The sequence below is a fragment of the Phaethon aethereus genome (genome assembly GCF_964289735.1).
Source record: "Phaethon aethereus genome assembly, chromosome: 2".
Lineage (NCBI taxonomy): Eukaryota > Metazoa > Chordata > Aves > Phaethontiformes > Phaethontidae > Phaethon > Phaethon aethereus.
In genome coordinates this window covers 164,177,118-164,198,358 of record NC_138582.1, presented here as the reverse complement: position 1 = coordinate 164,198,358, position 21,241 = coordinate 164,177,118, and the positions used below count along the sequence as shown (strand labels likewise).

Genomic DNA, 21,241 nt, shown 5'->3' with positions numbered 1-21,241 from the left:
TAGAACGGAGAAACCTAATAGGAACAGCACAGCACAGTTAAGTCCAACCTAAAATAAATAGAACTGTGTTCATGCACAGCAAAGGTTCATCACAAAGCTTTTGCAGAATAGCCTGTGGAGCAAACCACCAAAGTGACATAAAACAACAAACTTCCTACGAATGCCAACAAGTACTGAGCTCTTCATGCTAGTCTCCTACCACTTTACTCAGCTTGGTCTGAGCGTGTCGTAATTCCATCGCATATTTGTATTTTTAGTAAGTTTTACTAAGTTTTTGAGAGATACACTCACCCCCCTGCCAAACCGTGAAAGAAACTTTTTTCCTAGATGACTAACAGCTGAATTTTTTAGGATATTTACAATAATTAGAAAGAAATCTTATTTAAGATAAACCTATAGAAGTGATTTGCCACCTAAAAATTGCCAAATTTGGAATGAGACTTGAAGGAATTTTGCAATAGCTTTAGTTGCAATCTTTAATATAAATTTTGTATCACTATTTATACACAAAATATAAGAATATAAAAATTAGATATAAAATAGATACAAATAACATGTAAGTACATTTTTTTCATACACATTTCCTAAAATGAGAACTGACCTGAATACGAGAGCGAGCTAGATACACATTGGACTTCCATTCAGTTTTCATTTTGCGGTACTGAGAGGACTTGGAATGGACGAACTGCTTACTGTAAGGCGCGTTCAGTTCCCCCGTAACTGTGCTCTGAAATGACTTCGATGTGCTGGTGCTGTTTAAGGTGTGAGGCCTGTAGGAATTGGGCATGTAACAGGAAAAAATACAAGAAAAACTGAAGATTTCTCTGCAAACACCACAAAACCCATTAAAAATTCTTTTAGACATACAGACACTGAAAGCCAGCTAGCATAGACAACAAAGCAATTCCTTTGGTTTGGGCATGCACATACACAGCCAAAGACGACAGGGTTTGTAAGCAGCAGACAAAAGCACAAATAACCCTAAGCAGCCTATAAACCCTGGGCTGTACTATGTGAAATTAAAACAAAATACCTTAACACAAACCTCTTGACATGGGTACTCATTTTAGGCTCGGCACGGGCACAGCCCGTGGGGTTGATAGCGAGAGGGAGTTCCATTAAGGGGTTTCGGCCATAGCGGAAAGTGTAGTTCTCACAGGCCTCAACCCCTGGCAGCTGCGAAAAAGAAAACAGACAAAAAGAAAAAAACAACAAAAAAAATCCAAGTAATTATGTTAATCATGTGTAACAGAGTATTTACTTTTCCACATTGCTTCCTGTTCCCCTTCTCATGCGTATATGAGATATCCAACAATTTGGGGTGATTCCGCAAGACCTGGGATGGCGAAGACTCACCGATTCGGCAATCCTGGCCACTGCAGAGACTGTCAAACCAAAGAGGTCTTCACCCTTCAAATAGCCGGGGAACAGCTGGAGCATTTCAGATTCTTTTCTAACAGAAGCAACGGGCTCCAAGATTTTATCCCACACACCTACACAGCCATATGGGGAAGAATTACAGCGATCAAAAAAATAAAAGTCTATTGTACTGGTTTTAAAACGAATGCCTGAGAGTATCAGGAACCAGAACCCAATACTGAAAAAGCGTTTTGTCACTGATTGCATACACAAACAGGCCAGCGTTTAGAACTCAAAGCAGAGAATCACTTGGCTAGCTGTCCTGAACAAAGCCCAAACAAGCACGACATTTTACCGCGCCCTTGATTCTTGGGCGTGAAACGTTTTAAGTATTCACAGCGTGGAAACTTTCAGTCCCCTGACAACAACACAGATTCTCCGGAGAACACCTGCACACGGTAGAATTTTCTGAAAATAAACTATAGATTCTATCTCCATTGATTGATTATATTCAGCTCTCAGGTGTGTGTGTGCAATGCCCCGCGCAGTGGTTTGGCCAGGCAGAGCGAGGCTGAGTGTACCAGCACCCGCAGCACGAAGGGGCTACGAACCAGAGCATTACAGGCCACGTGCTCATTCACGTGCCAGGTTCCTAAGACCTGTCCCACACGTTTACAGTCTAACGTATCATTCCTCACCCCACCAGAGACAACATTTCCTGCCCTGAGAACGATGTGGTCGACTCCACTGTCTTTTTATTGCTTGCAAACTTCAGCATGATGTCAAGATAACTGAGGAGCGATACCGTATTTTAACAAATTCACTTTTCATGAAAGGAAACCTACGCTGACATTCCTACTGTTTTAATTCATTCTCAATAATCAATCTTGGGTCTCCTCTGAGAAGTTGTAACAAGTCTTCTTATTTGCAGCTTACACAATTTCTTCGAAGGTGTCCTCAGTCTTCAGAGCACGATACTAAGAATGGGCCCTAGAAGCTCACTCTAAGCATTACATTAGAACAGCATCTGCAACATTTATTTGAAACATTTATCACACCACAAGTATCAGTAGTAACAAAACAAATAGCAAACCCACAAAAGCCATGATCTTAGCTCACAAAATTTACCTTTTGGTGTTGTGTCAGTAAGGACCAGATCTTCGTGGCCTTGCTCCACAACCTTGATGACAAATAACGGAAGCCCGTCTTTCTCTTCAATCGAACAGAGATAGCGACAGCGTCTGTTTGCATATCTCATGCTCCAGTACAAGCGGCTGGCCTCGTAACCCACGGGGAAGAGTGCTTTTGAGGAGTGGAAGGCCTGCATCTGCTGTGGCAGCAGCTGACCGACAGCATGGAAAATCAGGCTTCCCACACGGAAAGTGTGGTCACGTTCTCCTCGCTGAACGATGCTAGCGATCTGCCGCACTTCATCACGCTGAACGTAGACCCTCCTGAAGACTGCAAAGTAACTAAGTTCTTGCTCATGAGTTCCCTTTGGTTTGTGCATGGGGCAAAGCATGGTCTTGTCTTTAAAAAACATGCATTGTGCTTTAATGGCACAGGTAAAGTGATAAATATTGGTGCACCTTAACCTGTGGCAACCGCTGGTGGCACCCATTTTGTGACAAAACATGCATTTCATTTGCAACCCTCTTCGCAGTGCTAGTTCCACGTTTATTAAGGCACCAGCTTGTGTCTCGTAGACTTCTGTAGACCAAAGAGCACAGTTCAAATGGACCCAAAGGTCTAAATCCAGGTTAAGAAGCCTTGCTGGCCCATCAGTTAATCCATCACCTTCCTCGTGACAGAAGCAACATTTCCTATAGTCTTTAGGCACAGGATCTGGTTTAAGGGTTGTGCCCAGTTTTTTAAGGAATTCATCTATTTCTTCTTCACAAGGAGGTTTGAATGATCCTTTAGGAATCACAATCTGAATGCTCCACTTTTTCCATTTCATTCCTTTCCATTTCTTACTTGGAGGCCGACAGTCATCAAGACTACTGTGTATTGCTTTTAACCTAGGTTTTAGTTTCACCGTTACCTTAAGCTCATCTGGTTTTGCCTCTACCTTGGCTGCTTCAAATGCAGGGGGGAACATGATGGGGGGTGATGATGGTGGAGAAACTTTTTCCTGCAACTGAGGCAGACAGTGGACATCCAAAGTGGAGATGTTGTTGCTGTACTGATGGAATGCTTTAGGCTGCCTCTCCTTCATCGGTGACTGTGGCAAAGATGGAACTGATTCCTGTTAAATCAATAGAAAACTCTTAAGAAAAGAATCCCAAACCAAAAGAATCCCAAACCACTAACCATTAAATGTCTCTTGAAAACACTGTCAGGTCAGAACTGAAGAGGCTACTCAGAAAATCATGATGAAGGAACAGAAAAAGATGGAAATTACCCTGACCAGTGTTATCATGGCTTATGCCAGGGTACAGAGCAAAAACGTTCTCCAGTCAATTTAGATTTGTGCTCCCCTTCAACACAGAAGAAGAAACACAAATAATCCTTTGTCCAGGTTTTCAATAAAAAACTAATCAATTGCCCTAGATGAGCTGACAGATTTAATACTTTGGTATTTTTAGAAGTTTTGTTACAACACAAAATAACCTTAAAATTTTTGGTCACAGATTTAATTTAAAGAGTAAGAAACTTGTTCTTTGGTAGAAGGGGAAGATTTGGAATTAATGCCACGTAGTTTTCCTGGAAACAAGTGAGGAGGAAATTCCTGCAAGCCTCCAAATTAGTCATACACCTTGAGGACTTAACTATTCAGTCACTGTAAACGAGAATTAAACCTGCAGAGATTTGTTTAAAAAAAAAAAAATAGAAAAAAAAAAAGAGAAAACAAAAACAACAAAGGAAGTTTAGATTAAAAAGTGCTTAATGTGGTTTGTATGATTAATCTTGAAAGAGTAAATGAAAGGATCAAGAGGCTGAACATGACATTTAATTAACTTAATTATGTACATGCTGATGCACTTGTGCAGAAATGTTACCCTGTTTAAATACTAGTGAAAATGAGCTACATGGGACACTAAAAGGATGTGGATGTAAACACATTTATCTTCTCCTCCAGGTTTTGTTTTTTTTTTTAATTTCTTCTAAAAAATAAGTAGGGTGCATCTGAAGGAAGGCTGCATATTCTACAGTAAATACAGGACTATGAGAAAACATTAAGTATGGTAATGCTTAAAGCACGTGGCCCATTCTGTCCTCTGGTTTATGGAAAAAAAAGGTACATTTGAACTAGAAAAAGTAGAAACCATGGCTAGTTAAAAGAAGTACTCAAAAAATGTTATCTATGAGAAAATAAACTTATCAGGGCCATTCAGCCTTGAATGAAGACTATTTCATTTTAATGATTAAATGAACAGAGATAAATTTACATTAGATTCCTTTGAAAGTGAATGAACCTGGACACAGCAAGAAACAATGCCCTGTGCAGAAGAGCTGAGTTTCTCTAAGGTGTCATATACTCCTCGCAGTGTAGAGAACTACAGCGTATTATTGGGGACCACCTGAGAAAAATCCCTGGCCTAATTCCACTTTCAATTGAACAAGTTTCTTAAAACATCTTTCTCCAATAATTACTACCTCTTTTGCTCGTCGCTGTCAGTTAGCAGGCTCTTTAATAATGTTTTGGTAATCAGTGCTTTAAAATGGTAACTTTGCCCAAATAAAGTAATGGAGTAAGATCATTTTACAGTTACATTGAACAAATAAAAGCCTTTTTGCAAACGTGCTGTTCAGTTACTATTTGCACAGTTGTAAATTTTTTTACTGTATAAGCCAAACCACAGTGCAGAAAATAGCCCTTAAAAGATGCATCTATGGTTTCATACAACGCTCAGAGAAGTTACATGACTACTTTTTTGAGACTGCATCTTCAAAGCCTGTGAGGACAGCAAAAGGTGGCTACTGTTCTGCCACACACCTCCATCTGACAGAGTGTTCTGCAAGTATGAATTTTTCTTCATGCTGCTGGTTCAGAATCTCGGCATCCCAATATAGAACAATTCATTTATAAACGTTTAAAACAAAGTGCAAACTCCCACCTCTCCCCAACATTTCTGTTCTTCAAAAAACAGCCGCAATAATTTCTGTTCACAAGGGTCTATCAGCGTTTGATACTTACTTTGTTCTCTGAGTTTTTTGCTTGCACAGCTGCTGAATAAAGAACAAAGCAGTTGTTGCTACAGAATACAATGTCCTTCATTTTATCAGAGCCTTCTTGGGAATCCTGGGAATCAAACACAAAAGATTATCAGAAGGGCATTTTAATACCGTTCTTCACATAATAAGTGTAATGAAACAAGTCTTCCAATCTGGCTAGAAACTCTTTATTTGTAGAACATTTGTGAAATAATGAGTGATACTGTGATATAAATACTTGATTATTTGACAGATCTAACATTACCACCACCTACAACCTTGTTCTTCAGCATTTCTTGCCTTTACCAGAAGTTTAACAATCAAAATAAAGCATTCCATACCATGCACCCATCTGCTCCATAGGCACACTTGCAAAGTAAAATCCATTTTCTTTTTATCTTTAGATGGCAAAAGAACTTCTCATTTCAGCCTAATCAAAGACAGATCATACTGTTTTATCTACTAATCCATCTGCAAAACTTTACTGGGAATTCAGTCCTTTTCTGACTACATGAACATGTTACTTTTGTATATAAATTTTGACTATACACCTTTGTCACATAATTATCTGAATCTCATTCAAAAAGCAATGGTACTTTTTGAATGAATGACAATTCCTAGTGCAAATACAAGAGACTAAGACTGAAATTTGATTCCTGCTCAAAAAGAGTGCAAGTATTCTTGCTCTTACAGTACTTCCTGACACGGCAATATGACACTGCCTTACAAATTAGCTCTTTTTGAATTAAGATCCCTGAAGTGCTCATGGCAGGAAGTTAGTAGCAGAATTTAGGAAGCTGTCATATATGGGACCCATTTTATGAAATGTACTGAAATTCATTTGATGTAAGTAACAACTTTGATGTTTCTTATGTGTACTACAAATGTGCTTGAATGTACCATCCTGAATTAGAATACATAGAAGGGAGACTACAAAGAAACTTGAAAGTGGTATCAGCCAGCATGACCGGTGGTAGCCTCTGTTGCCTTCGTTTGCTCATTGACCATTACATGCAAGAAACTACGCTTCCACTGCAGTACCTGTTTAAGGAAAGGCAGGTCTTTGAAGGATTTCCGCACACCACTACCAAGAACCACGACTTTGCAATGAGAGCACCATCGAGGTCTCAATGCTGAGCCTTCTGCAATATTTTGACTGTGATCCTTGTAGCCAGCTATACCTGGAAAATAGGTAAGTCTGTAAGAAGCTGTATCAGATTAAACCAAATCTATGCGAAGTCACAGTATTCTTCAGTGGTCTAGAATCCTCCTGGATAGGTCATGAGAGGCAAGCTTTAACCTATGTCCTCACAGGGAAATTGTTTAATTGACACCAAAACCAACTATGCAAACAACAGGCAAAAACACATTCTTGTATAAGACATTAATAACTAAACCAACATAGGAATACACGCTTAAACAACTGTGTAAAATTTTCTAGTACAGGAACAACTGTTCTGAACGACAGATTTAGAATCAGACAAAAAAAACCCTAATAATGTTGGGAACTATTGGAAGAAATACCTCACTGACAGTGATGTAGATAACATCACGGAAATTAAGAGGTGGATCAGACCTATTAAGTTATGGTTCACACGAGGAGCAGGTTCACATGTACTGACAGAAGAGGAGAAAAGAACAAGAATCAATTATTTAATTCTAGAGCATAAATTTATGAGGCTGAAAGGCCTTAATATTGACTCATGTTAAAATTTTGGTACTGAAAACTTAAAACAATTAACGCCCACTCACCATTGCTGTTTGCAGGAAATGGCACATTAGGTTGCTTCAGTCCATAAGACCCTACGATCCTGGCAGGTCCCACGGATCCTGCCTGAGGACCCTGAAGTAATAAGTGCTGCCTGTACTCCATAGATGGGTTCACTCTGTGACTGTTTGCCGTTGCCATGGAGGATGGGACGTCTGGAGCGTTACTAACCTCGTAACTGTTGGGAATTCTGACATGGAGCAGGTTGGAGAATGCCGCTACAACGCTACTAATGTTCTAAAAACAATAATAAAAGCATACCTTTGTTTTCATCAGACAGGCAGTAATATAGCAAGAATATAAATTATTAGAAGATTACAACAGCTGCTTTGTTATACTATGCTAGAAGCCCTTCAGATTCACCATATATAAAAAATACTAACTGCTCTTGTATTTATGTATGTAACACAAGCTTATTTCTTTTACCTCAGCAGCTGTGGGATGTAAAGTAATTGCTACAGATATAAGGCCAGATTTAGGACCATTCTGGGATGGCCCAAGCTGAGAGGCAAAGAAGCCAGAACCAGGTAATGCTCCTGAACCAGGTTCTGATTTGATATAACTCCTTTTGGCTTCTGAACCTGAAAATAAAACAAAATACACCAGGTTAATCCTACATGATGTGAATGCAAAAGAAAAAAAAAGCCTAGTTCTAGTTGTTTGCTCTGCTGCAGTCTCACCTTTTCCAGTACTGCTGGGTAGGATGGGAATGATGGGAGATGGTACAGGTTCTGGGTTCTCCTCCTTTACGACTGACAAGTCTGGATACCTACTTATTTCCATTCCCACCACACTTTCAGGAGAGGAAGAAGGAACAAAGCTGTCAGGAGTATCCCTGTCCTCACAGTGATCTTGAACCCTGGAACAAAACCCAAAAAAAACGTTTTGGAAAACTTTTGGAAATGGTCTAAAAACCTTTGGTAGGCCAAAGTTATAAATCATGACAGGGAGCCATCATGAACTAGCTTATTGCTAGCAGTCACAGAATGCAGTTATGTGGTAGGCCATTACTTCTAAGTATCTCATACTCTATTGCACACGGTGGTTCCTTGGGAAAGATGCATAAAGGAAAAACAGAGGCACTAACAAAGCCCAGGCTCCATCACAGGACTGTCTGTTCCCCATGGCTCCATCTACTTGTGTAAAAAAATTAGTATTTAATATTTAAACTTTCTGATTCACGTGTATTCACCAGTTCATCCCTCCTCATCCATGCACAGGCTTCAGTGCTTAAAAGCCACCCAACCTTTGGTTAGGCAAGTGAAAGGGAGACAAAAAGGAAGATCTTTTTAGGAAGACTCATGTTCTAGCAAGCATTTCTCACACAGTAACAGAAACTGAGTAAAGCTGGGGACTTTTCACAGTGACTCTTGCACAGTACTACTGACTGGTGCAGCAGTCATGTACTGTCATGGTACAAAAGTACCAAGCTGCCCCAGGAAAAATATGAATTTATACAGTTTTCTTTCACTTTTAGTAGAGCAAGGTAATGAATTCTTAACAACCTAAGAGGACCTAGAGTCCAGCAGTGGCAGAAGTCACCTGTTTCACTACGCTACTCTCGCCAGGTGGAATGCTAAGAGTTAACTAGGACAAATGATCCCACTACATTCTCTGCACTGTGTGGCTGTGCACAACGGATTTCATTTCTTCACACCTTCACAGTCTCATCTCCTACTGAAAGATCAGAGAATCTGCTCCAAATATGTCTTTGAAGATGTCAGGGAAAACCTACCTTAACTCCTCCTGATTGTTGTGAGGTGGTGTTGGAAGCGAAGCAGGAACATCCACAGTTTTAGGGCCCTGAGCCATTGCTCTTGCTAATAAATCATCTTGTGGTCTGAAAGGCAACTGGAACTGCTTTGGTCCCAGAGCTTTGGTAACTGGAAACAGAAATGCATAGCACAATGAGACACCTGTACAGCACTTCCATTGATATACATTCTCTGTTAGCCAGGTATTGGTGGCTCCCTGATACAACCAAGACATTGCAGCAGATGGTAACACCACTCTCATCCACTTGTAGCTCAAAAATTTTTCATCGTTCATGATTAATTGCTGTATTTACAAAAACCTGCAAATTTTGAGCAAAAGGGCTCAAAAGGCTTTTGAGTGTGCTTTCTGCCAGTATGAGAGGATTTCTGTTTTACTTAAAAAAAAAACAAAAACAAAACAACTTGGTAACAACAAAGGAAAAGGGGTTAGAAAAAGGATTTTACTCACTGAGCAGTCCTTATGAAAAGGCAGTATAAAGTTTCATTTAATAGAAAGTAATATTAATTGACCAATTTACAAGCACCAGAAAATACATAATGACTACTGCTGAGGATACATTTCAGGGAGACTGCTTTTGAGCTCACTCAACTAACTGGTTATGTCCATTTGTACTGGACATAAAAAAAATGATCGTAAGGTTTTCTTTTTAATTCCTCAAGAGTGCTTCCAGCTCTCAACATTTTCGAAAGGGAAAAGGCTATCATTTGACATTATACTGGTGTAAAACAAAGCTGGATAATAATGATTACAACCTTAAAAATGCTAGGCATACTGTTTTTATAAAAGATGACTATAGCAACTGAAAAGCATCCCAATTATCTATTTTGCAATTTGCTACGAACTTAACTCATTTTTTATGGAAGCAATATGTATTAGTCTTACCATCATGACCTCCTAACATACCAGCCTTGCCAGCAAGTTCCTCAGTGGTTGCGAAGCCATTTACCAACTTCTGGCACGCCACTGGAGGTGGTGTGGGCGGAAGAGAGGCTGGGGGTGTTGGAGGATTGCTCAGATTATTCTGCTGCATGAGATTAAAGAGCCATAAATCAGCCATGGAACACAAAGGAAAAACTTGCCTTGCTCTACAACTACACAATGTAACCCACTGACATATTCTTACACCCAGAGGTAGCACTGATAAGCAGCGATAATTAATTCTCAAGTACGTGACCAACTTGAAGTGTCGGTCTCTTCTCTCAAGTAACAAGTAACAGGACAAGAAGAAACGGCCTCAGTTGCACCAGGGGAGGTTTAGATTGGATATTAGGAAAAATTTCTTCACCAAAAGGGTTGTCAAGCATTGGAACAGGCTGCCCAGGGAAGTGACTGAGTCACCATCCCTGGAGGTATTTAAAAGACATGTAGATGTGGTGCTTAGGGACATGGTTAAGCGGTGGAGTTGGCAGTGCTACATTAATGGTTGGACTAGATGATCTTAAAGGCCTTTTCCAACCTAAATGATTCTACAGTTCTATGAAACACATAAAAGTATCTACTGTAAAAGACACAATGCTTTGCTTTTATCAATGATATTACCAGAGAAATAGTTTACATGAAAAGTACACAACACTGAAAGAAGATACAGCTAGATTATTTACAGAAAAGCACGAAGAGCATTTTTAGGAATGGTTTAGGAGTCCCAACAAGTTCCTACAGTTTAAGCAAAGGTCTGAACTTAAGATTGAGAGAGCTATTCCACAGTGACTTTCCGTCACCATAAACAAGTCAGCTTACCCAATTTTTGCTAAAAGGGGAGCTACTTCACATTTAGCACAGGATGAGCTTTCACTGAAGCAGTTACCATGGGGATGCAGATACTCTGCAAGTTGACACTCTGGGCTGTTTCTCGCTAGCTTACTTAACTGCCCATATTTTAAACGAAAACGAAATAAGAACTTCAGTATCTGTTCTTGTTGTGGTCATGCCTACAAAGCTAATACTTACTATTCAGTTCTGACCACACAACTGTTTCTGTTAGGTCACATTTTCATCTTATATGCCATGTAAGGCTGGAGTAAACACTACTGTTATTAAATAAGTTGCTAAAGTTTTATACTAGGGTAGTCAAGCAGCAAATTTGTTTCTGTCTGTTCGCTATCTTGCTGCTCTCCCAATATTGCCACTCTGATCTCCGAGACCGAATTTTCAATTCTGTGGGTTATTAGCTCAGTGACAAACAGTCTACTTTGTTCAGAGTTCTCAGGTTCTTAGTTAGGGCTGAGTGGACAAACGAGCAAACTATATTTCCCATTTAATTCACATCAAGAAATGCTTTAATGCTTTCAATGACTTTGCAAAGTACTGAGAATTCAGCCTTTTCTGCGTCATAAAACTGTAATTACAATTTTCACTATTTAGCATCCATTTCTAAAAGGCGTATTTGTAGTTTTTAATTAGTTTACAACACACTTTCTAGAATTGATTTCCACTTTCACAGAGTAAAACCATGGTGAATGTATCACCACTGCACCATCTATCTAGTCTAGCAACAGAAAATTATTTTCTTCCGGTTGCATAAAAGCCAGGAACTCTAGGCAACTAGCAGTAATAACGTCATGAATTTCTTTTCCCACACAAAGCACACAATGGAAATCCAGATTAAAAGCGCACCTTGTAAATGAGCTGGGAGTAGTAATCTGAAGCCCCATCAAGAGTAGCACTACCAAAACTTCCTACAAGTCGATTTCCACCATTTAGCTGGCCACTGCCATAGGGAAGAAAGTGCGCAAAGCTCACTCCAATTATTGGTTCCATCAAAGGCAGAAGAGAAAGCTGCTATATTAAAAGAAAAAAAGTCAGAAATTAATTTAACTATAACATAAAAGCATTGCAGATCTCCAAACATCAATAGAGTGGTTTCTAATTTAGGAAAACAATCGGGATTTAGCCACTATCAGAAAACTGTGTCAGACACAGGCCCCTCTATTACGGAAGATGGTCCCCTGTCCATCAGAGCTGCAGCTCCAGGCTCCCTGGCAGTTCAGACACAGAAGCTGCCAGAGCCAACGGGAACTCCATGGCTTTGAGACTACCAAATGCCTGCCACATCAGTAGATCTTCCAAATTGAAATAAAACAAAAACTTTAAATTTCCTGGTTTTAGGGAAGTTTTCATTTTCTACACCTTGTACTCAAAATTCAACTTAATGATCAAACTTCATCTCCATCATGAGAAGTCCACTCTTTTAGATGTCTTCTTGATGACTACCCAGCATCTCTATACCTACCTGTTTTAACTGGATGAATGTATCAGCGTTAGGGTAAATAGCTTGCTTTTCTTCTTCCTCTTTTTTTCTTTTTTTGGACCGAGGAGCTGCCTTCTCCCCCGTCCTCTGAGTTCGCTTATTTCTCTGTTTCTTGGTTTCAGGTCCTACATCTGTTCTTTGAAGCTGGCTGTTACTACACCCAAATGCACCTTGCATCTGGTTTCCTGCACTTTGCTGGTATAAAAAAAGTGAAGCAGAATTTTTGACATTTTAATATACAGTTCGTTCAAATTTACTGCACAACAGTCTAAAGAACATGCACAAGTCTAAACCTCAGCGATAACAAACATTTATGGTTTACTTTGCTGCCTCAATGGCAACTGTAACTGCCATGTACTCTCCCTATGCACAGAATTATGACTCATCGTTAACAGCACTGACATCTGAAAACACCATTAAAAACCCACAGACCCCAAACATTTTCTTTTGAATATCCCCTACAATAAAGTTACGTGTTGCATACAACCTTAGGAGATGTTCACAAGGGCGTAATGAAAGGCAGACTTGGTTACAGAAAAAAGGCATGTAAGTTAATATAATACAAATGTATTTTGAGGTTAGACACAAAAACAGCATTGTGAAACACTTCTGGACTGTACCATTTGCTTAAATACTTTCAGTACGAATTTGAAAGCCAATTCTGATTTGCAAAATTTTGCAAAGCAAAATTCTGATTGCAAAAGCAATCAGAATGGGACTCGGTAAACGCAACAGATAGTGGCAAGCCCAAAGAAAGTCAAATTTCTTTCTACCAATTCTTATTTTAAACAGCTCTATACAACCTTTACCACAAGTACTCTCACCACTATTCCTGTCTGTATGTTTTAACCATGGATCTTTAACACTTATCCAAGTTACCTGCTGCTCACAATTACCTTTATTTTTATCAGTCTTTATTAATTTTGAATGTACTTAAATTTTGTTTCAAGGATGTATTTAGAGTTTAGGCAGTCATAAAATGAAACTGAGTAGAGATTAAAGATTACAATAAAATGACCAACAAACCTAAGTGTATCCTACCTCCACAGAAAGCAATTTTCTTAAGGTCTGTTTTTAAGAGACTTACAAATTACTAAATCATATAATGCTACTAATATAAAGAATTAATGCTCCCTTCCATTACAGTAAAATTAATTAGAGAAATATTCTGTAACACAGAAAATCTAGCAATTTTAGGCGATTTAACAATTTCACACTTTGGATAAAAATGCTAGAGCACAGTCTCTACTAAAATTAGAGACAATATAAGATTTTCACAGGCAAAAAATGAGCATGGACTTAGTTCATTCATAGAACACTCCAAATGGTGCAGCTGAAGGGGTGTGAAGCTCAGCCCTGTACCTCTGCAAAGGTGCACAGGTCATCCTATACATGACTAAGGTGGAGCCACAGAAGAAAGCAACACACAGACATACCGAATACTGTACACAAACATACTAGTAGGTCATTAAGAGTCATACTGTAAAATCTTGCCTTAATCTCGGTAAATACTAGGATGTGGCATTTTTAAAGATGATTATCTACAGAAAAATATTTTTTTTTTCATTTTAGTAATTTCTGAATACACTGATCTTCGAAGTCAGATTAAAACTTGCTCTTTTTGTAACACAGATGATTTACTCATGGCGAAAAGGCAGGAAGGGAGGTAACAATTCCTTAAAGCTGTTTATTCCACCCTTGTGTAGGTAGGTTATTTCCCTACCTTTTCACAAATTCCCACGGTAAAGACACAAACTAGGCTCACTGACAAAACCAGTAACAGGCTCACCATTCCTTCATCTGGATTCTGCTTCTCTGTTAACTTCTTATCCCCAGAAGCCTCCTCTTCTGTTCGGCCACTGTTCTCCGATTTCTGATTTAGAAGAGATGAGGACTTCTTATTTTTAAGCAGGTGTTTCAGCAATTCATTCCCTGACTCCCCTTTTGCTGCTGGAACACTAGCTGGTTGTGCTGGACTCTGAGCTGAAGAGGCAGGCTGTGATGTGACCTTATCTTCTTCCACCTTAATACTGCTTGGATTTTCTGGTTTAGGCTCAGCTTGACCTGAGCATTGATCAGTTTCTGCTTTTTCTAGTTTAACTTCTTGAATGCTGGTAGGTGTATCTGTTTTAGCCTTTTCAGTCTCTGTATTTACACTTGGCTGTTTCTGTGGCAGACTGCTGTTGGGGAGGTTACATTCCAACTCTGGAGAAGTTTGGCTCTCTCCTGCATTCGATGTTGATGGGCCCGTTAACTCCACTGACTCTTGTTCATCTTGATGACGTGAAAGTTCGTTGGGTGTGTTAACTGTGGGGGTGGAGGTAGAATCAGAAACGGTTGGAGTTGATGGTGCAGTTATATCTGAGTGTGGAGTTGACGGGGCTTTTATTGATTCAGCATCATCGTCCTTTTTCTTTTTTCGTGTCCTTTTCTTTTTTCCTTTCTCTTCTGGGATTATGTCAGAATACAGCTGTATGAGAGACTGGCTTGACCCAGGGAAGTTTGTTGCCTGGGGCATGCTAGTGTCCGAACCACATGGGGCACCACTACTGAGTACTGCAGATGAAGGGACAGCAGAAGCAAATGGAGGCCTGACCTGGTTCTGCGTAAAGGTGGCCCCAGGGAGATTCCCGTGAGTTTGTTTTACATTATGGAAATTAGGGGCTCCACCTGGAACAGCAGATGCATCAGGTCCAAAAGCTGTAGGTCCCACTGGCCTTCGCTCACTGCTTTGCATAAAATTTGCAGCAGGAGGCGAGGTCACAGGACCTTGTTGCAGAATTTGCCCCATTTGTTGCTGTTGATGCTGTGGAGACTGCTGAAGAGGTCGCGGAGTTTGTATGAAATCACAAGGTAGATCAGAATTAAAGAAAGGTATCTGAGATAAGGGTGTTTTGTTATTTAGTTCAGACCCTATCATACCATGCTGTTCCAGTTCCATTCTCTGCTGTAAAGCCCTCTGTCGATCTACCTCCTGCATAAGCTGAATGCGTTGCCGTTCCTGCTGCTCTCGTAAACGCTCCTTTCTTTCCCGCTCTTGAAAACTTTCACTAAAAGGGTTATTGTCCTCAAACTCCACCCTCGGTGGTGGCCCTGACTGTGCAGTCGCATTTGTACCAGGCACAGAAGCTGGTGTACCAGAAGTAATTGGCAGTGGTGTCATTGGAGGCTGCATCCTTGCTGGATTCATGGAAATATGACTTGCAGGGGCATTTGCAGATTGCCATCCAGATAAATTTGGCATTCTGGTTGGGTTGGATTGCCCAGGGATTACCACTGTATGTTGCTGATGCTGGAGCTGTTGTGCTACCATGGGGAAGTTTTGCTGATTCATGGCTGGTGATGTTCCTCCTGGAACCATTGGTGGCTGAGCCTGGACGCTGGGCATTACAGCATGGGGTGCCATTCCACACTGCTGCTGCTGCTGCTGCTGCTTGATTCGATATTCCTCAATTAGTTCTGCATGCTCTTTCTGCTGCTTTCGAATCTAAAAATTAAAAAAGTCATTACTCATCTCTGACATGTACTGACTATGTAAGTAGCATAAAACACGTAACTCACCATTAAAATTTCAGTAGACAACGAACCTCAGGCAAAAATAGCATTTCTGCAGTCTATTTTCTCCATTTTTAAGGCTAAAAAGCCATTATTTCATTAGAAATACTATCATCACAAAATTTTAGAAAAAATAACAGCGCCTCAAATTTCTAATTACATACCAAGTCTGCACTGTGCTAGGCAATATACAAATCTAAACCAAAAGTGATCCTTGTCCTATCATTCATGCAAAGGGTAACAATAGCTGGGCACAGACAGGAAAAAGGAAACAGAGAGATGGATGATCTTCACACATCAGCAAAAATTTTTAAAAGATGTAACTGAAAAGTTCGCAGGAAAACAGTAAGGTAAATTCCCATTTATTCACAGGCAGATCCTCAAACATCACACAGCAGATGAAAATGCCAACTGCAGCTTGAAATTGTAAATTTTAGAATGAAAAGAAAGTCAACTTGGACACTAAGTTAAGCCTAGCAGTTTATTTTTAAAGCAAGCACGAGAAGCCAATGGAAGGATACGACAGTGTCAAGTGGACAAGAGCGAGCATTTCAGAAACACAACAGATACCTAACTACACAGCTCCCTAAAAAAATAAAAGGACTTGTAATCCAATGGTTAATAATACATACGTTATGGAATATCTCTCTCTCACATCTGTTCATTAGATTATGGCTTCCACAACTTCCATCTGCTGTCTGTACTGATAGAAAAACTCCAGAACAGAATTTAAAATGTTTGATAGCACTCTACTTTATCTGGAGCAAGGGACAAGCCAGAAAGCACAGGATAACAGAGATATTACAGGACACACTCCAGAATGCAGGACAGATGCACCCAAAAAGCTATTTACACAGTAATCTCAGGTCCAAGATGATTTATGAGCTCTGTCTTGGCACTGACACCGCCAGATAAACAGTGCCACTGCATAAAGCCACCAACTGGATCGATCTGCATTGCACAGTCCAGTGCTCCAGGACTTCTCCATAGGTGTACAGCACTAAACCAGCATAGGCTCTGTGTGCCTATACCATGAGGCATCCAAACTACACGCACTCCCAGGATCTGCAGTGGCAGAGCAGCCACGTGACTGTACTTGGAATTAGTTGAGATCTCAAAGGACCAGCACTGACTACACCCAGCTGGACATGAGCCGACCTGCTCAGATCGACTTGGTGATTTTAACAGTGTAGGGAAGAACAAGGCAGAGCTTATTAGCACGGGCACAGTGCCACCATCAAAGCAGTTAAACTGCCCTGGCCACACAGACAACATGGTAGTGTCTGCATGGCTCTGTGCCTGAGCTAATAACTCTGTCAGACATGAGCTTGCGTTGCACCAAGTCAGCTCCAGTTTCTCTGCGCCTGTGTCCAGGACCAGCAATTCACAGAGATTTGAGAGCTCTTTTCTCTTCATGAATACATATAGAGACTTTGCCCTTTTGAAAAACTAACAGAAGCTTGATTACAGAAAAATTACTTGATCTGATCTGAAAGAGTGGTGAATTGTTTCACATAGAAGGTCCTTAAAAACATACTTTAATAAAGCCTTATTTAAGCTCCTGCTAGGCATGTAACAAAGTGCTGCATAGGATGTGGATGACTGGTCTAAATCAGTGGTTGAAGGGGAGTGGAGGACATTTACCAGCAGTATATGAAACTTAAGTTTAACAATGAAAAATAAGAACCTTAATTATGGGGCACTAAATAAATCTGCCAGCAGTGTCATGATTAGCAGCCGTTACTTCAATGTAACTCCACTGTAAGACTAGACTGATGCATGTATGATAATGATTGGTTAGTGTTTTGGGGGTTTTTTTGCGTTTATTCTATTTGTGATTCATTGTGGAAGAAAAAGGAAGAAATGATGTAAATGTAATTATCTGCTCCATCCTTCTTCCACATAGTGAAAAGACAAGCCAACTAATATTCTATCCAGTGCACACTTTGTCTTGAAGCAACACAGGAGCAAGAACTCGAGGGTCAGGTATCACTTAGGACTTCATACCAAGCAGCCTGCTGCCAATTTTCCCCCTCATATTAATAAAGGATAATTCCAAAGCATTTTCATGTTCAGCAGGTCTAGTTGATCCTGACAAGCATACCAGATAATTTATAAACAACATCTTGAGGAATGCAGCATTCACTACTGCTGGCCAAAGCACAGATTTATGAAAGTTATCAAAGGTTTAACTTTAATCTCACTTACTATAATCACAGTTACAACATGTAGCAAGTGAAATTCCAACTGCATATAAAGAAAGAAAAACAAAACCCAATGAAAGTGGTTACACAATGGAACAGGGGCCCAGAGAGGCTGGGAAATCTCTACCCTTGGAGACTCAGAAAATTTGACTAACAAGGCACTGAGCAACCTGACTTAACTATGAAGCTAGTTCTACTTTGATCACTAGACTAGATCATCTCCAGATACGCCTTTTACCTATATTATTCTGTGATAATAATGGACAACAACAGATAATGACAATAACAGGAAATACACAATGACCATCAGTGTCTAGGAGCTAGACAGATCATAAAACTAGACTAACGCTAAAGATACAATGAAAAGAGATTTTCAAATGGTAACATTTGACTGGCATACAGCCAAGAGGCTCTGATTATGTAAGCACACCTAAAAAAGACTTGAGTTATGAGGTTCATTCAAGCCTGAAACAAAGCCCTGCATGCTAAGACTCTCCTCTCAATCTTTCATTTATGCTTTCTATGGTGCCAAGAAACTCTGTTGCGAGTCATTTTGCCAAGCAATTTCTCCTCTTCCCGAAGTACTAAAACAGCTTTTTGTCATAAAGTTTGCCATAGCATATTCTCCTACAACTCCAGTGTCACCAGCAATCCAGAGTAATGCTGTCAGAATGCAAAATATGATAGGGAGTGGCTCCCTTTAAATAAGCTCCACTGTATAAGCATTTCAATTCGCCTTTTAGAAGATTTAAAGGGAAGAGTCGTATCAGTGTGACAGCTAAGCGTTAAGGTGATCAGTTTGGATTCTGGATGTTTACCTGTTCTAGCTGTTTTTGGACCATGCTTTGCTGCTCAGTAACATGTTTAAGCTGTTCTGCATCTTCCTCTGGGAACTCCCGGCCAGCTTTCTTGGCTGTACGCTGTTTTGCTGAGAGTGCCTTTTTTGATTTTCTGTGTGCTCCAATTTGCTCCTCAAGGTACTTCTGTTGCATTTGAAGAAGTTGTTGTGTTTCTTGCAGCCATTCCTCATATTGCTTTCTTTGTGAATCATCTAGAGAGAAGGGAAATGAAGTACGATATGATCTCATCCTGAGGGTGAACTCTCATCCTACTTTTTAGAGATGAAGTTTATCAGGTTCCCCCCTTATTTTAAGAAACTATTGGTCAAGCTCACCCAAAATTGACAGAGGATCTGGTATCTCAAGACAGAGTAAGCTCTTGGACAGATGTGAGTAAAGGAGATAGAGATCCAAATTACTGCATTTCTTGAGAGAAGGCAGTTTTAACACAGTCCCTTAATTTCAAGAGACACCAGCCTGCTGTCTAGCCAGTAAATGTGAACTTGCTAGCCAGTGAGCAAACGTAGCTTTGAAAGCAGCTACAGAACCTGGTGGTACCCTGCTATGGCACAGACCAGGGGACACGGATGAATTCCAGGAGTACTCAGGTAGAGGGAAAGAGATTAGGGAGTAAGGGCACAAAACTGCAACACAGCCTCATTAATTCTGGTGTTTGCAGACGAGTTTTGTACATTAACATCTATTTCTATTACTACTTCTAAGAAAATGATAAAATGTCCATCAAATATTCATGGAATGAAAGAAAGGTATGTCTCCTGATCGCATTGTGGCAATGAGCTGGGTAACCAGGAATATGGCATGGATCTTCCTTGCAAAGAAAGTTTTTTAATAAGGATACCTACATGTCATTACAATTTCAATATAGTCATGTTCTCCTTGTGGTCCAGTCGCTACCACCTTCTACTTTAACAGTCACTGTGGTAGCGACAGCCATCAACTCAAACAGCTCAACTAAATCAATTCACAGAGCTAGCTACAGTCTCGAGGGGCGCCCGTTCTTTCAACGGTAAATTCTGTGAAACTAAGCACATAACCTGAAGGGACAAGTGAGTAGAAATGATGGAGAGTAACTGCAGATGGGAGCAATGTGAAAGTGCAAATGGAAGTACTGAAATATTAACAAGTTCCAGGTAAGAATAACTACTACTGAAATGAGAGATTTTCTCAAGCGCTCAGAACCACCACCAACCCCAACCAGAGCAAGGCCACTGCTGAGAGCCCTGTCAAATTTCACCAATGACTAATAGAGAAAATGCTAATAAAGCTTCTCATTGCATATTTAGCACTGCTCCTCCAGTTTCTGGAAAAGATAAATGTGTTTACTTCTGTTTCTTATTCATAAATATCAAGTAAAGTTTTTGCAGTGACAGAAACACTTCTTTACATGTCATCTTCCTCTCCCAACATATACTCAGTTTTAATTTCTGCTAATAATCTCCTTCTCATCATAGAGACTAGGACTTACAATTGATCTAGGTCAAGCAAAAATAAGGAATGCAAAATACTATTACTATGTATTTCTACTTTCAACAATTTTGGTTCTCAGCCAGTCTTGCTTAACTAATGCCCAGTAAGCTGTTTTTGGTATTTTAAAAAATTACAATGATGCAGAACAAAACATTTCGCTTCTTACAATAACAAAATAACCCAGCAATATAGACTGTTGCTCTCAATGAACTCAGAATATTACAACAAAGACCAGTTTCTTGAGGCAGCAGTGTGTCAGTTAATAAATTACTATGCTCACATAAAACCAAATAATGCTAATTTTCTGTTTGTTCTGTTTCCCTCTTTCCTTATGGTGTTTCTTTGGAGATTGCCTTCTAGAAAAAAATGTTGATAGCATTTACTACACACCCCTTTATTAATTGGTATCATAATGATGAAATGACTCAATTTTAAAAGGATTGTTTTGAGAGACATGATCTATTTATGGACTTTTTTTTTAAAAAGACAACATAACTGCAGAATGAAACATCAAAATAAAATAAATTATTCAATCTGTACTTACTGACAAAACCAGGACCAAAATTTGGAGGATTAGGTCTAGAAATCTGAGCTGTCAAGCTTCCATCCTAGAAATTTTGATAAAACAGACAGACAAGGAAATGAAATGATGATTTAATTATAAAACCCAAACACTAGTTATCATTATTAAACAATTCTGTTGTCAACCCTCTATCAAGTTGTATTACCTGTGTAATTGCCTGCTGCATATGATTTTGGCCTTCACTGGTCTGAGCTCCTGGCACTGGCTGACCCATAAAGGGAAACCTATTGACATATAAACAGAAAGTGAAAGTGTAACTTAAAA

At 39.7% G+C, this 21,241-nt stretch overlaps 1 protein-coding gene across 1 annotated transcript in view; it reads right to left on the bottom strand.

Moving 5' to 3' along the window:
- Window positions 1-21,241, bottom strand: part of KMT2C (lysine methyltransferase 2C) — a gene marked incomplete at its 5' end in the record, with an annotated part of 201,819 nt that overhangs the window by 2,526 nt on the left and 178,052 nt on the right. Inside the window, 17 exon segments of the mRNA XM_081996665.1 lie at window positions 602-770; window positions 1,034-1,176; window positions 1,357-1,493; window positions 2,488-3,607; window positions 5,501-5,605; window positions 6,559-6,698; window positions 7,270-7,522; window positions 7,712-7,866; window positions 7,966-8,144; window positions 9,021-9,168; window positions 9,944-10,085; window positions 11,675-11,839; window positions 12,291-12,503; window positions 14,098-15,795; window positions 18,886-19,118; window positions 20,939-21,002; window positions 21,123-21,201. Coding sequence (XP_081852791.1) covers window positions 602-770; window positions 1,034-1,176; window positions 1,357-1,493; window positions 2,488-3,607; window positions 5,501-5,605; window positions 6,559-6,698; window positions 7,270-7,522; window positions 7,712-7,866; window positions 7,966-8,144; window positions 9,021-9,168; window positions 9,944-10,085; window positions 11,675-11,839; window positions 12,291-12,503; window positions 14,098-15,795; window positions 18,886-19,118; window positions 20,939-21,002; window positions 21,123-21,201 — 5,143 coding nt within the window.